Source organism: Tamandua tetradactyla, chromosome 17 (genome assembly GCF_023851605.1).
Source record: "Tamandua tetradactyla isolate mTamTet1 chromosome 17, mTamTet1.pri, whole genome shotgun sequence".
Classification (NCBI taxonomy): Eukaryota; Metazoa; Chordata; class Mammalia; order Pilosa; family Myrmecophagidae; genus Tamandua; species Tamandua tetradactyla.
In genome coordinates, this window is record NC_135343.1 from 3,631,090 (window position 1) to 3,646,982 (window position 15,893).

Genomic DNA, 15,893 nt, shown 5'->3' on the forward strand with positions numbered 1-15,893 from the left:
ATGAATTTTTTTCTGTTTTCTTTTTATTTCTTTTTATGAATAGATGTAAAAGTTCCAAGAAATGATCATGATGATGAATATACAACTGTGTGATGATATTGTGAATTATTGATTATATATATAAAACAGAATGATCAAAAGTTAAGAATGTGTTTGTTTGGTGTTTTTTGGTATTTTTTTAAAAATTAAAAAAATAAAAGAACAAAATGGGCAAAAGACTTGAACATGTCAGATATCTCTCCAAAGATGATATACAATGAGCCAGAAAGCACATGAAAAGATGCTCAACATCATTAGCCATTAGGGAAATGCAAATCAAAACCACAATGAGATACCATTTCACATCCATTAGAATGGCTGCTCTTAAAAAAAAAAAAAAAAGAAAAGGAAGATAATAAGTGTTTGAAAGGATGTATAGAAATAGGAACTCTCATTCATTGCTAGGGGCAATGTAAAATGGTACAGCCTCGGTTTGGCGGTTCCTCAGAAAAGTAAGCATAGAATTACTATATGACCCAGTAATCCCACTACAGGTATATACACAATAGAATGGAAAGCTGGGACTTAAACAGATATTTGCACACAGATGTTCATAGCAGCATTCTTCACAATTGCTAAAAGAAGGAAGCAACCGAAGTATTCACCAACCAATGAAAAGATAAATTAAATGTAGTATAAACACATAATGGAATATTATTCAGCCACAAAAGGAATGAAGTCCTGATACATGCGACAACACAGAAGAATACTGAAGATACCACACTGAGTGAAATAAGCCAAACACAAAAGGACAAATATTGTATGATTTCACTATTTTGAAACAATTAGAATAAGCAAACTCAAAGAGTCAGAATCTAGAATATAAGTTGCCAGGGAAGAAGTAGGGATAGGGAATGGGACATTAAAGCTTAAAATGTGCAAGGTTCCATACCAAAGGTGAATAGGATTGAAAGGAGATTATAGTGACATGTATCCTGCTGATTAAACCTACAATTATAAATAAAGTGTTCGCATGAACTATTTCAAAGGTTTGATAGTGGACAAAGAGTCAATGGTAGAGAGGTATGGGGGAAAACTAAAAATGCATGCTATGGCCAATAATTAACAGGAAGACATGAACACTACCACAGCACTACCAGGGGCAACTAAAAGGGGGGAGGACAAGTGATAAGGGGTAGTTTTATTTGATAGCTGGTGACACTGTGTTTGCTGGTTCTTTGTCATTAAACCAATGAAAATTGTCTAAAACTGAGAGTGCTACTGATTGCACAATCAAGCGAGGATATGGTAGGACATGGTTTGTTTATCTTAGACATTATCCAGGATGCCCAACAGATGGAGGAAGTTGAAGGTTGCAATGACTGAGAAGCACAATGTCGAGCTATGAAACATTTATGTGATGGAATATGGCACGGCTACAAAAAGGATGGATAACAAGAGGCATGCAATGAACTGACTAAACCCTGGGGACAATGTGTTGTGCAAAATAAGACAGAAACAAAAGAAGATGCTAAGTCTCTTTCAGAAAATACTTATAATGGGAATCTAGAGTATAAGCCCTTATAGCAGCCACACATGGTTTGAAATTTTAAATGTCTTTTTAAATTCTGAGACACTGAGCTAAATGTGTATCAGCTGGTATTCTCCTAGAACTTTGAGTAGCTCTGTGACACCTAAGACCCAGAAATGGGGTGATGCAGCTCTGAAAGTTAAGATAGCTATATACAATAACAGTTAAAGTAACTGAAAAAAGAAATCAGGCCTCAATTAGAGTTTAAAACGAAGTCAATCTAGCTGGGCCTAAGATAAATTAGAACACAAGGTAAAAGATGATAGTGTATGTACTCTAGACCGTTACCTACTATATAAGACTAAAGGCAGAGATGTTTTTTATGTCTAGAACCTAAATTTTCTGATAATCTAAATCAACCTGTCTGGATAGCTCATTTAAATAACCCAAAGTCCTGGAGTTCAGAACAGGAGGAACCAGACCTTGTGTTTCTGTATAGTTTTTACATCTCAGACTATGGTGGGCTGATCATTTAAAAATATTGGCAGGGCAGGCCACAGTAGCTCAGCAGGCAGAGTTCTTGCCTGCCACGCCAGAGACCCAGGTTCAATTCCCTGTGCCTGCCCATGTAAAAAAAAAAGTATTGGCAGTGTCCGATGGGAAAAAATTACATATATAGATCTAGGAACTACTAAACTGTCCCACCTGGGAAACCCCGGATATCCTCTCAACCACTGGGGATGCCCAAGAAAACAGGCCAACCCCTGGATTTTGAGGCTTCCCTTATGAAACTTATTTCTGTACAGAAGCTAAGACTACCCATATCGAAGCCTGAGACTTGCTTCAGGGAAGTCTCTTTGTTGCTCAGATGTGGTCTCTTGCTCTCTAAGCCCAAGTCTGCAGGGAGGTTTGTTGATCTCCCTGCTGCGTGGGACATGGCATTCACGCATGTGAGTTTCCTTGACAAGGTGGGGTGTGGCTCCTGGGGATGGGTCTGGCCCTGGCTCAGTGGGATCAACAGGGACTTTTAGACCGAAAGGGGAAAAGGAAGGATAATAGAATAGGGTGTAAGTGGTCAAGAGAGATTAAGTGGAGTCTGGGGCTATTCCAGAGGCTACTTTTATGCAAGCTTCAGCACTCCTGTTAACTCATAAGAAGACCTAGGTCTCAAAATGAAACTTTATAAAAGTTTCATATACTAGATTTGCTTTCCTAGAACCTAAATTTCCAAAGGGTACCTAGGTCAGGTAAATCCTGAAGCCCAAATGGACTAGCCTCTCCAAGATTATGAATGAATTACATCTCCCTGTCCTTTAGTGTTGACACTCCTTCTCAACATAAAAAAGTCATTAACAGGCATTGCTCAAAGATCCCTATAGACTGAGAGAAGGATCAAAGGAGAAGTATAGTCCCTACTCAGCTGTGCTTAAGTTGATCAAAAGGAAAATAGGATTTAACAAATGAGCATAACTGCTGAATCACTGCATTGCTATTCCTCCTAACCTTCAGTGTTGTGGAGCAGCTAGAAGGAAAAAACCGAGATGGGGGAATGGTAGCCCATGACAAACTCTGGGATTTGTTCTGTAACTACTTATTGAAGTACGCTTTGAAAATTATTGCTTTTTTCTTTCTTTGCTTTATATATATGTTATATTTTACAATAAAACAAAAGTTTAAAAATGTGCAGCATGCCTATTTGGAACGATGGAAATGTTCTGGTAATAGTGGTGATGGTAATGCAACACCGTGAATGCAATTAACAGTACTGAAATATATATATCTGAACATGATTAAAATGGAAATTATTCGATTGTATATATGATAACAATAAAAATTAGAAAAAAGTCATGGAACTAGACTACATGAACAGTGAACCCTAAGTTAAACCATGGACTTTAGTAGCTACAATTATAAAAATGTGCTATTATCAATTATAATAAACATTCCACACCAATGCAAGGTGATGGTAGTGGGTGGTATATGGAAATCCTGTATTTCATGCATGATTGTTCTGTAAACTCAAATTTGTTTAATAAAGGGGGGAAAAATCTATTGGAAAAATATAAAAATAAAACAAAGATTTTCCAACACCTGCCAGTCCGATTCTGTCTGTTTCCATTACCGGCTGTACCAGAGGCAGAAGAAGGGTCAAAGTGGGTAGTGTGAATTATTTACAGATAAACCAAGCTGAAGCAAATACGCAGTTGTTCTCTGTTCTACTGCAGCACAACTACCAACCTAACTGTCCATATTTTAGAAGAGTCTGAGATTCAAAAGAATGCGGAGGAAGCAGCCAGGAGATTAGAGACCAGCTTAGAGAGTAAGCTTCAATTTTATGGTCAATGGCAAGTTTCCTGGGCTATTGCCACTGAAGTACACAGAAGATGACACTGCCATGCCAGGAAACAGCTGAAGAAATGGCAATGCAAGTATCTTCAGACAAGCCTATGAGCAGCAGTGACACAGCACTCTGAGACAAGATTCTGGCAGGAAGTTGGATCAAATCAGTATGTAGTACCTGCACCACTAAATTAACACAAAATCATACCATCCCCTCAAATTTAAGATTGAGGGCTGAGTTGGGGTGTTTGTGGAAAGAATGAACAATTAGAAAATAAAAAGCTAAAAGGTACCAAACATCCCTTTAGAAAAAAGGACTTGCTGGGTTTCTTTGGAATACCTGAAAGTCACCAGGAAGAAATGCCCTACAGGAAATGAACTGGACTTAGTATAAAGACTCCCATGTTTGGTGATAGTTTATCCAGTATTAATTTTTTGAAAGCCATTAAGTCCATTTCAAACTTTATATGTGAAACCAAGATTTTCTGCACCTAATTACATAAACCAAAGAATTCAGTAAGCCAAGTTTCCACCCAAAAAGCACTTTTACAGTCTACATTAAATCTGTTAAAAAAAAAAAAAAAAGGCATTGCTATGGCAACAGAAAACATTTAACAGCATTAACATAAACAAGTGAGGGTGCAGGGTGCCCAGATGCTGCTGCCTCTTGCTGTTGCACAGCGATGGAGGGGGAGGAAGAGGAAGGGACAAGTAGGGACAAGTAAAGAACAAATTTAAACAAAAAGAGTGAAAATAAAGGCTTATTTTTGAACAAAAGTAATTTGACTCATTGAATATGGGGATGAGTGGGGTGGTGAGAGGATTGAGAACCTGGGGGTCTGAAGGGGGCCACGGAAATTCTAGGCAGAGATTTGGCATCTTTGCTAAGGGTCCCCAAACCACTCTCAGTGGCTCTGGATAGCAGCCTGATGCAACTTGGAGTAGTAAATCCACCCAATTTCAAGTTCTTCCACAAGCCAGCAAGAGTGTTTTAAAATTAAGAGTGACTTCTGGTTTCACAAAAATGACAGCAAACACTGAAATAGCCCACAGAAAACATAAGGGAAAGGTCAGAAAGGAGCGCTGGCACCACTATAGGCAATCTGTAGAAAAAATTGTTATTAAGTGCTCAGTAAGGATACTTCTTCTCAAATCCTAAAATTACTACTATGCATATCAAATCAAAGAACACATTTACATGGACATTAAATCAGCATATTGTTGGATCAAGAAGTAAAGGCATTACAAATGTTTAATGCACACTAACAAAAGCACTTGAAAACGTACAACTAAGTGTGCTGGTTTGAAACTGTTATGTACCCTAGAAAAGTCATGTTCTTTTAATCCAATCTTATGGGGACAGAACGATTATTGGGTGGGATCTTTTGATTAGGTTGTTTCCATGGTGATGTGACCCCGCCTATTCGAGGTGGATCTTAATCCGCTTATTGGAGTCCTTTAAGAGGGAGACATTTCGGAGAAAGCTCTGAAGCTTGAAGGAAGAAAACATCCCAGCAGAAGCCAGAAGGCCCCAAAGGAGCGGAGCGAGCCGTTCTGAAACCAGCCAAGGAGAGAAGGCCCAGCAGATGTCATTATGTGCCTTTCCATGTGACAGAGGTCTTTCTTCAGTAAAGATACTCTCTTGTTAAAGCTTTAGTTTGAACATTTCCATGGCCTTCAAATTGTATCTTGTAACTTAATAAATCTCCTTTGTAAAAGCCAATCCACTTCTGGTATATTGCATTCCAGTAGCTTTAGCAACTGATACACTAAGTTAACAGGCAATCCTTGTGGGCCTGTATATAAGTGTTAAGTATGAAATGTGTGCCAGAAAAATAAAGATACATACTGTCTTTATCTCGATGACCTGGTCTTGTAGAGGAGACAAATATCAACACAAACAACTAGACCAATGGCCAGTGCATTGATAGAAGTTGCTAGAAGATGCCATGTGTAAACAATCTTACTCCATTTTTGACATTTGACTGAGGGCAGTTTTCAAGCCTCGTGACTCCCCTTTGTGTAATGCCCCAAATCTGGGCTAACCAATAACAAAGACCACATGCCCTGTACCTTGGTGCCAGTGAGAACTTCATCTTCTCTGTCCTAAAACTATTAACAGTTTCATAAAAGGAACCTTAGCTCTAAAATTGCTAAGCAAGTCTTCCAAACACATCCCCTCCACTTTCTAGAGTCAAAAGTCCTACATTTAGGGACTTCTTTGTTTACAACCATGCAATGGCATTGTGAGGGTCATGTGATAGCTAGGCTGAATCCAGTGTGATTCTGGTTAGCGTCAATTACTAGTGAGAGCTGGAAGATAGAAGGGAGGCAGTAGCTATTTTGTTACAGATACACACCTTCTCCAGTTATTCAAACACTAATCTGTGGTGCTGGGAAAAGGTTTTGCAAATGTGACTGTAGTCCCTACTCAGCTGTGCTTAAATTGATCAAAAGGGAGATTATTCAAGGTTATTTGGTTTGGAACCACTTTCAGAGAGAACTTAGCCCCAAGGTCCTCAGCACACAGACTGCAAAAGGCAGCTGGATCGATAACTGCTCTCCCTTTTCCTGGGTCTGCCCTGCCTGCTGCCTGCCTGTGTGTACCAAGCTTCAGCCCATGGGTTCAGGGCCCTGCCTGCTCCTGACCTCCTTCCTGCCTGCCCTGCCCGTGTGTCCCGGCTTACCTGACTAGCTCCCGCACTGTACAACCTGATTCCTTGAAATAAATCCACATGTACACATACATACGATACACAAACATACACAAAATCTCCTCCAGGTTCTGGTCCTCTGGAGGAACTCCAAAATATACTTTCTCTTCACGACTGCCCCTAACCCCTACTCTAGAGATCCACTTCTATCTCTGTGAGCTAAAACACCATTCAGTGTTCCCGGACAGAATACAAAAAAATTTTAAATAACGGTACAACAGTTTTCCTTTCTGCTGTTTCCACTATTCTGGAACAGCATGTAAATTTGTTGCTTTAGAAAATAGTCTAGTATAACTACCATATTCATTTTCAGTACTGTAACCAAGAACTCACATTATATTTCAAAAAATTTTCTTGACCATATTAGCTGACTCTTGTTTCATACTGAAGTTCCTCTGTCTATTCACTCACTTCCACAAATCTTCTGTATCTCTCAGCTAATGAGATTTCCAGTCTCTAAGATCATCACCGGTCTCTAAAAGAAATCCCAATTATTTCCTCTCAAGTATAGACTGATTAATTTATTCCTATCAGTTGTTTCTAGTTCCTTATTTATGATGCCAAATTATTCTCTAGCCTAAACATTTGCTAAACACATCAATACCTATCCATTCACTTCACAATTCCATTTTCAGGGCTCTATCAGGAGGAAATAATCACAATTATGTTTAAATCATTAGTGTTTAGCACTGCTTATACGAAAGTTTGAAGAATCTTGACGTTCTTCCTCAATGTCATAAAATAATACAACTATATATTTAATGGATAAGCGTGCCAAGCTAAAATTTCAAAAACAGAATTTTGGGGAAGTTGGTGGAATAGGATAGGCTGAGGTCATCCTGCTCCATGGAACTAGAGAAGTGACAGAAAACTGACCAGGACAGCAGTTCCAGGGTGCAAGCGACCAGAAGTTCTTCTATATCCCATAGGGAGGTCGTGGAGAAACTGGGATGGAGAGAATGGGGGGAGGGTCTGCTCAGTCGTGACCCCACTGGAGACAAGAGGCCACGTCCAGGAAACTGCACCACCTACACTGACTCGGAGGAAAGAGAAGATCTCAACAAATGAATCATAAGTAAAGAGATTCAATCAGTTACCACAAATCTTCCTACAACAAAAACACCCTTGGTCAGATGGTTTCACAGGAGAATTTCATTAAACATTCCAAAAAGAACTACTAACACCAATCCTGCTCAAACACTTCTAAAAACTGAGGAAAAAGAACAACGCCTAACTCATTTTATGAAGCTACTACCACTCTAATACTAAAAAGTAGTTTATAAAATACTATACTAAAAAAATATTTCTTGTAACTCAATAAATGTAGATGCACAGAAAGTGGAATTGAAGGATAAATGCTAAAATTTAATGCTTCTGGTAGTCAGGTGAAAGGTAATCTTTTACTATCTTCTTCCTCCTGATAAATATTTTCTAAATGCATTATACTGATAATGAACTGCTCACATAAAAAGCAAACCCCAGTAAGTTTTGTGGTAGTGATTTAATAGCTATGGCCTAGAATAGGAATTCATCACCTGCTCTTAAGTTCCCAGATATGGAAACTGAGAGAGATGTCTATAAAAGCCCTGTATCTATATGCAAATTATTGTTTTTATGTGCAACTAGATGTGTGTATTTGGGGAAAGGAAAGGGAGGGTCCACAGGTTCCACCCATTCCTAGAAGAGCTGTGACAGGAAAAAAAGATCAGAATTTTGCTTGAGCTTATCTCAGTATCTCTTAGGGGGGATGGGGCATTATTCAAAGAACGCACAAAGGACAACTTGGAAAAGGAACTGGTAACCTTAAATTTTTGCATCTGAAGCTATCTTTATCTCAAGGGATTCATGAAATCTGCAGAACTGCCCCGTGAAACAAATAATGAAATAAACAGTTAGGAATAACTTTTGAAATAAATCTTCCCAAATCGTAATTCCTAAGCTTTTCAAAGTCGGAGCACTCAGTTTTAGATTAAAAGCCTCACCCAAACCCTGCGTGCCATGGCAAGCAGTCATGACGTCACTCAGTGCCATAGTCTTAGACTGGAGTTCATCAGTTTCTATTCTGTCTACTCTAAATCAAAGAACATACTCAAAGAGAACTTTACTGGAGAGAGAGAGCATTATTATTATTATTATTGTTTTACTTTTGCATAGACGGGCTCTGGAAATCAAATCCAGGTCTCCGGCATGGCAGGCAAGAATTCTGCCACCATTATTATTTTTAAATTAATAAATCCTGGCTAAAGATCAAAACATATGTCACATTTCATTCAATATCTTGGCATTTTAAAAAGAGAGAATGTGAATAACATGTTATTCATGTGATTGGATTAAGATTGGTGCGTGGGTGAGGGGATGGAGGAAGGAGAGTTTTCTGAGGCCCGTGAGGACACGGCTGCCCTTGAGAAGGATTACGAGGAGGCTGGAGCAGACAGTGGTGAGGGAGAAGATGAGGGTGAAGAGTATTAACCTGTGTGCTACAGGCTTTACACGCTCTATTGTCTTGGGTCTGTCTTATTTCCGTTCTGTGGAATTGTCCATTGTGGCTTTATACATGTGTCAATAAAGGTGATATTTTCATTTTAATGTCAAAAAAAAAAAAACACCCCTTTGTGTCCCTTGCAAACTCAGCATTGTACCTAAACCTAAACAGAAGTAATAAAGATTTATTTCCTACCTGAACATCATATAGTCTTTAAAGCCTAGTATCGAGATGTGCCACGGCTTCAGGAGTGACAGCAGCTCTCGCCAGGCCTAAGCCGTGCTAGCCCCTCCCCCAGGAGACCGGGGCAGTCGGCCGAGCCTGCTCCTCGGTAACCATGCGCAACCAAAAGGCCATGATAAAAAATGGGAACATGTCGGAGGAGATGCAGCGGGACTCGGTGAAGTGTACTTCTCAGACACTGGAAAAATATAGCATAGAGAAGGACGCTGCGGCCCAAACTCAAGGAAGAGTTTGACAAGAAGTACAACCCCACCTGACACTGCACTGTGGAGAGGAACCTTGGTGGTGCTGTGACACATGAAACCAAGTACTTCATCTACTTCTACCTGGGCCAAGTGGCCATTCTTCCATTCAAATCTGCTAAAGCATGGACTGTGACACCCAGCCAGTGATCCATCCAAAAACAAGGACGGCTGCCTAAGTCCAAATACCAGAGACTGAAGTCCTCAGCCTTGCTAAGGGAACACCTTGATCTCTGAACTATGATTGTGTTGTTTTTACACAGCATTCGCTAGTACTAGTCTGTGTGGTTATAAAACAATTAGCAAAACAGCTTACATTTGAAATTTATTTTCTATTTCATACTTCTCCCTGTCCCATGCTTTTCTCTCAAAATCCATTCCATTTAAACAAAATAAATCTGTTGGAGATGTGCGCATTCACTACAATCTGTTCACATGATGTGGGACCAAAGATGGCCTATCACGGCTAAGGTGACTAAGTTACTGGGGTGAGTCCCTAAGTTGAGTTTCTACGAGACAGCAACAACTACCTATTCAGTATTCTTTCAATCTCACCTTTTAGCAACTGTTGAGCATGGAATAATAATAGAATGCTCAGAAGTACAAGTCAAGAAATGTATGGCAGAAGAACCTGGATTAAATCTTAAATTCCTAATCTGATAAATACTATCTTTTCAGTGCTGGTTTTGTTAAAAAAACATTGCTATAAGATGTTCTGGGCTTTAGGCTCAAGCTTCAGTTGTATTGGTGCATATTTGGTAGTACTCCCTTAGCTAAGCTTTCTACATCTGTAAGATGGAAGTAAATTAACAAAGGTGGTTTAGTGAGAATGCTTTGCTGGACTCTGCTATTCGCACCCCGAAAGAATGCACTGAAGACTGAAGGTGATATTAAAAGATAAAATGGGAGTTTATAAGTGGCAGCATTCTGTGCAGCTCTAGTAATCTTTACAAGAATTTAAATTTCTTTAACCTGCTGTGCTATATCCTTTAACTAGCTGTGGTCGAAAACTAATTAAATGTGAATTGAAGCTTTTTAACTGAAAGACCCAATTAATGAAATACCAGTGATCAATGAAAGGGATTGGTAAGGGGTATAGAAAAAAAAATAGGGGGAACAAAGGTTAAAATATATTGGGTAGATGGAAATACTAGTGCTCAATGAGAAGGAGGGGTAAGGGGTATAGGATATATGAGGTTTTCTTTTTGTTTCTTTTTCTGGAGTGATGCAAATGTTCTAAAAATAATCGTCTTATCATTATTATACTACTATATGATGATATTGTGAGCCACTGACTGTACCCCATGTATGGAATGTTTGCATGTTAAGAATGTTCATATATGTTGTTTTGGTTTGTCGATTAAAAAAATTTTTTTCAAAGAAGATCCAATTAAAGGTGGGGAAAAAAAGCTAATATCACAAGAAGTCAATTTTACTTAAATAATGGCTATTTTTATTATGATTCCATCTAGAAGTGCAGAAAGAGCCATACACACTTATCTTTACACCCTCATCCCTGAAAGTCTATGGTCTTAGAAAGAACATAATCCCCTGAAAAGACAGAGCGATTATCAGATACCTATAAATTACTGTGCTAACTATCCTACTATGGTTCTGTAGAAGTATAACAGATATATTTATTATTTCTAGGTTTGAGATTGTAAACAAATTATTCAAAGTTAATGTATTCATTACAGTATAAATGGCTAACTAAAATTTTAAAAGCTTTAAAGAAAAGTATAATTTTCATCTGTTGACTCAGAACAGATCTAAAAATGTTGTAATAATTAAAATGTGATGGGATTGCAGTGAAACAATAAGCAAATTGACAATGTATATCAACACTCTTAAAAAAATCTTCACATTCTTTGACTCAGTAAATTTACTCCTGGAAATCTAGCTTAAAGAAATACTCTATTTATAAACAAATTAAAAAACAAGACAACCTCAACCTTTATTCATAAAATACTCATTAAGGCGTTAGCATAAAAAAGGAAAGGAAAAAGAAGCAATCTGTATGCAAGAATAGGGGCATAATTAAATAAAAACACAGGGATTGCTATACAGGACAGTTCATTTAGGAAAAGTTTATGGCATAGGAAATATGTTTGCGCTATGTTAAGGTAATAAAAAGCAATATATGAAATCATATACATAGACTTATTGCCAATGAGTAAAACACACCACCAAATACACACATATATTTCATACACACACCCACACACAGACACACCAACCCTTCAGTATTCTCCTGCTTGGGATTCTAAACTGCAGTACTGTCCTTACAGCTCTCTGTCTGCCTGTTTCTTCCATTTAAATTGTTCTATTAACTTCCCAGAGTGGCACGGCTCTGTTAGGTATATCATCTAAAATGCCCTCCTTACCCACCTGCTAAACTGGGTGAGGATCAAATACTGGTGAAGACTTGCTTTTCCCTGAGTGTACCTGAGATGTGAGAAACCTGAGACCTTGAGCAGAAGGTAAATGACAAGTGTGATTTACAGGTGCGATTCTGTGGCTTGCCATGTAGCTTACAGAAACGTGTCTGTCCTTCAGGTGTTGGCAATAATACTATTTACTTGGTGATGTACAAAAGCTTATACTTCAAAAGTATATGCATCAAACAAATAAATTATATATCATTCTATATCCACAAAATAAATTTTAAATATAAAATTGGAAAAAAAAGTGCTCATCAGAAACTAATCTATAAATTTTATGCAGATAGCTTTGTGAAGCTAAGATCATCTGAACCAGAGACTGCAGTATGGAGGCATTTTTCAAATGTTAAAAACTGATGCTGTGTGACTGACTCCATAATAGACGCCTGCTTCCAATTTTCAAGCTGCAATCAACATAATTTGTTTTCCTATTGAACTAAACATGTAACTTTCTCTCATGTAGATGAAAACTGGTAGACAGATGCAAGTAAAGTACGTATCATAGTTTATGGGAAAATATAGACCAAACATTTTAAACTTACTGTTCATGGAAATCCAGCATTGGTGGCTCAAATCGTATAGGCCTGCAATTACCCCGATATAGAGATATACTGTAAATAAAAAGAAAACAGTGTAAGACACACTTATTCAAAAAATGTATTTACCTAAACCATAGTGAGACATTTGACTTTTGTCATGATTAAGTATCTTTAAGAAAAATGTTCTACTAGGAATGTTCATTACTATATTTAATTAATGGAAACCAATAAATTTGTGTTTAAAAAATGAAAATAAAGGAGACAATTTCTTCCTATACAAAAAAGCATATGAAGGGTGGTGCAACAGTGGCTCAGTGGCAGAATTCTCACCTGCCATGCCAGAGACCGAGGTTCAATTCCCAGACCCTGCCCAGGCCAAAAAAAAAAAAGCATATGAAAACAAATTCTCAGTAAGACTGAATGTTGAAATTTATTTGGTTGCTATAATTGATTGTACTATACTTTAAAATGTTCATGAGGATTTTTGATACATGTATTTATCCAGTGAATAAACAGTTAATAATTAATACAACTACACATATTTGGCAAACAACATATGGAGACAAAGGTCATGATTACACTGTAGCTAGAGTGGCAAAAAAAAATGAATTTGGGATAGAAACTTGCAAGAACTAAAGTATCTATTTAATTTGAGAATTTGGAACATACTGATCCATGAAATCTTGAACTAAATATTTAAGTACCATTTTTAACTATACCACTTGTTGCTAGAACTTCTCACTAAAACAGATTTCTGAATAGCAAACCTCCCAGAAAACCCCGAGACCTAATATTGATGTAACACATAAATGACATTCTCCAAGAGTAAAAAAGTGCACGTCCCATCATCCAACACAACACAGAGAGTGCTGTGTGCCTGGGGCTGAGCACAGTGGGAAAAGGCAAAGAGCCTGCTGGGGCGGTATTAACATCCCAGTAGGTTATGGAGATAAATGTGGAACACACCAGGTGAATGACTGAAAAACCAAGCGAACACACGGGGGCTGGGTGGGAGTAAAGGAGTGTCCTTTGCCTGCTGCTTGCTGTGAATCAAGGAGGGCAAGCTGCCCAAGTGCAGGAGAGGGGGTTGGGGGCTGAGGAGCTGAGGTCAGGAGGGGTGGGGCCAGCTCTCCTCCTACCTACAGTTTAGGTTTTATTCTAAATGTAGCAAAAAGTCCCCAGAGCGTTTAGAGCAAGGGAGTAACATGATCTGACACATCTTAAGAAGGCTAACTCCAGCTGCTACAGTAGAAAAGAGAGAGGAATCAAGGGCAATGAAATTCCAAGATTTTGGTCTGAGAAACTAATACATAATCATGACACTGGAGGTTGTCAGAGAGGGTGGGGGTGGGGGTGAGAAACAGTAAGATATTCAGAACTCTTGTTTTTGACATTTTAAGATGGAGATGTCAAGTAAGCAACTGCATATACAGAGCTACTGCTTTATATTAACCAGACTGATTTCTATGCATCAATCTTATATCCAGTCATCTTGGGGAATTAATTCTAATTGTTTACAGATTCTCTTGGATTTTCTAATGTCACTACATGTGCTGTCAAAATAAGCATTTTTTTTGCATTATCTCTGCAGACAAATCATCTGCATGTAACATTTCTATATTTTCTTTTTAAATCCTTAAACTTTGTTTTTCCTTTTTTATGCCTTATGCTGGATAAGACCTGCAAAATGCTCCAAAGAAGTGAGGCCCTGTGACTGCTATATTATGATATTCACAGTACACTTACAGAATATGATATAGAGGAAAAATACATAAAAGATGATTTCCTCACATACCAATGTATATTTTCAAAGCAATAGCAGATTTACATCCAAGGAAAGGTTTAATATCCAATCTAGCACAACAAAAATTGCCAAAGGTATAATCCTATTTTAGTAAAACCAAAAGTACATTAGCACAGCTGTTATATTCCTGTAGTTAATATTTTAGGAACAGAAAGTTAAAGTATGCAAATGTGTAATGTTTTTTAAAAAAATAAACCTGGGGAAAAGCAATTATGAAAAATGATTATTTTGCCAATTTCAAAGTAACTGAATCTGAGACATGAGAGTATAAAGCATGATTATGATTTTATGCCTTCTGCAGTAACTGTATTAATTCTGAAGGTCTCAACAAAATTTGGTACTTTTATTTTCATTGAAAATTTACTATTTATTTGGGGTCAGGTAATGAATGAAGACTATTTCCTAACTATTAACTGGAGATATACCAGATATCTTGCAGGAAAAGGTCTATGCTGCTTGTTGAACTGTCAGATCAAAGTTAAGCAAGCAACTCCCCAATGCAAACATATAAGGCCATCTTGGGGCTTTGGCAGTTGAAGTCTAGGAGAATGATATATTTTCCTAGGCATAATTGCTACCAAAACAAAAAGTACTCTTTGGCCCAATGTCTCTCAAAGTAGGGCCTACGGCCCATCTGCACCTTAACCACCACCCAGGATGTGCGTGGTGACACAGACTCCTGGGCCCTTTCTCCAGTCTCATTCTTTACGTCCCAGGGAGCCCCAAAACCTGCATTTTTAGGCACTTTCTCACATTGAGGACTACTATTTAGAATCTTGATCCACAACAGGCATTATGATAAAAAATGAGACAAAAGGGAGCGCCTCAAAATTAAACACTTTTTTGCATAAAAGAAAAAAATGAGACAAAAGAGAAAGAAAAAACACTTTAGCACCTTAACAAGTAAAACCTCCGAAGTCACCAACAGTTAAAAATGGTTCCAAGTGTGATTATTAAAGAGACAGCTAAATAAACAGTGACTTAAACTATTATATAGGATTTTCCCTATATAATATATAAATTTTTTTTCCTAGAAATATAAATGGTAACCACATCAGCATGGCTGAGTTTACATAACACAGATACAGAAAAGTCTATATTATAGCAAACTCTGTTAAAAGGCATTTATCCAAACAGAATTCCATCTATACTTATTATACATATTCAACACACAAATCTGTAAGGATCTACTGATAAACTTGGGTGAGTCTCTGTTATCAAATGGAAAGGCAACCTACTATAATATATAAAATTACTATACTGCAGCATTTATGTCCCTAACAGCTTTCCTTAGAGACCTTAAATTAGAGATATGATAACTGGAAAGGAGAGAAAAAAATGTATTGCAATATAGCATTTTCCTTCTAAAACAAACCAACAAATGAATAAATAAACCCCATAAATCCTCGTTTTCACGAATAACTTTTATATATGAAAGAAAAAATGTCCGGGAAAAGCAAACTTCAATGTTGAGTGTTATTTTTTCTGTTGGCTCTCCCCTCATTCTCCTTTAAAATTTTCAATACACACGGATTAAAACCTTTAGTAAGAAAAGAGTATAAATGATAATCAGGCCAG

General features: G+C 37.7%; 1 protein-coding gene and 1 pseudogene across 3 annotated transcripts in view; one reads left to right on the forward strand and one right to left on the reverse strand.

Annotated features, from left to right (window-relative positions):
• The window catches only part of TMEM131 (transmembrane protein 131), a 249,430-nt gene that overhangs the window by 111,072 nt on the left and 122,465 nt on the right, over positions 1-15,893 (reverse strand). For all 3 annotated transcript variants that reach the window (XM_077133816.1, XM_077133818.1, XM_077133817.1), the window contains exon 4: positions 12,515-12,583. In XM_077133816.1, the coding sequence (XP_076989931.1) occupies positions 12,515-12,583 (69 nt within the window). The remainder of the gene's footprint in view (positions 1-12,514; positions 12,584-15,893) is intronic.
• Positions 9,384-9,681, forward strand: LOC143661449 (dynein light chain 1, cytoplasmic pseudogene; annotated as a pseudogene).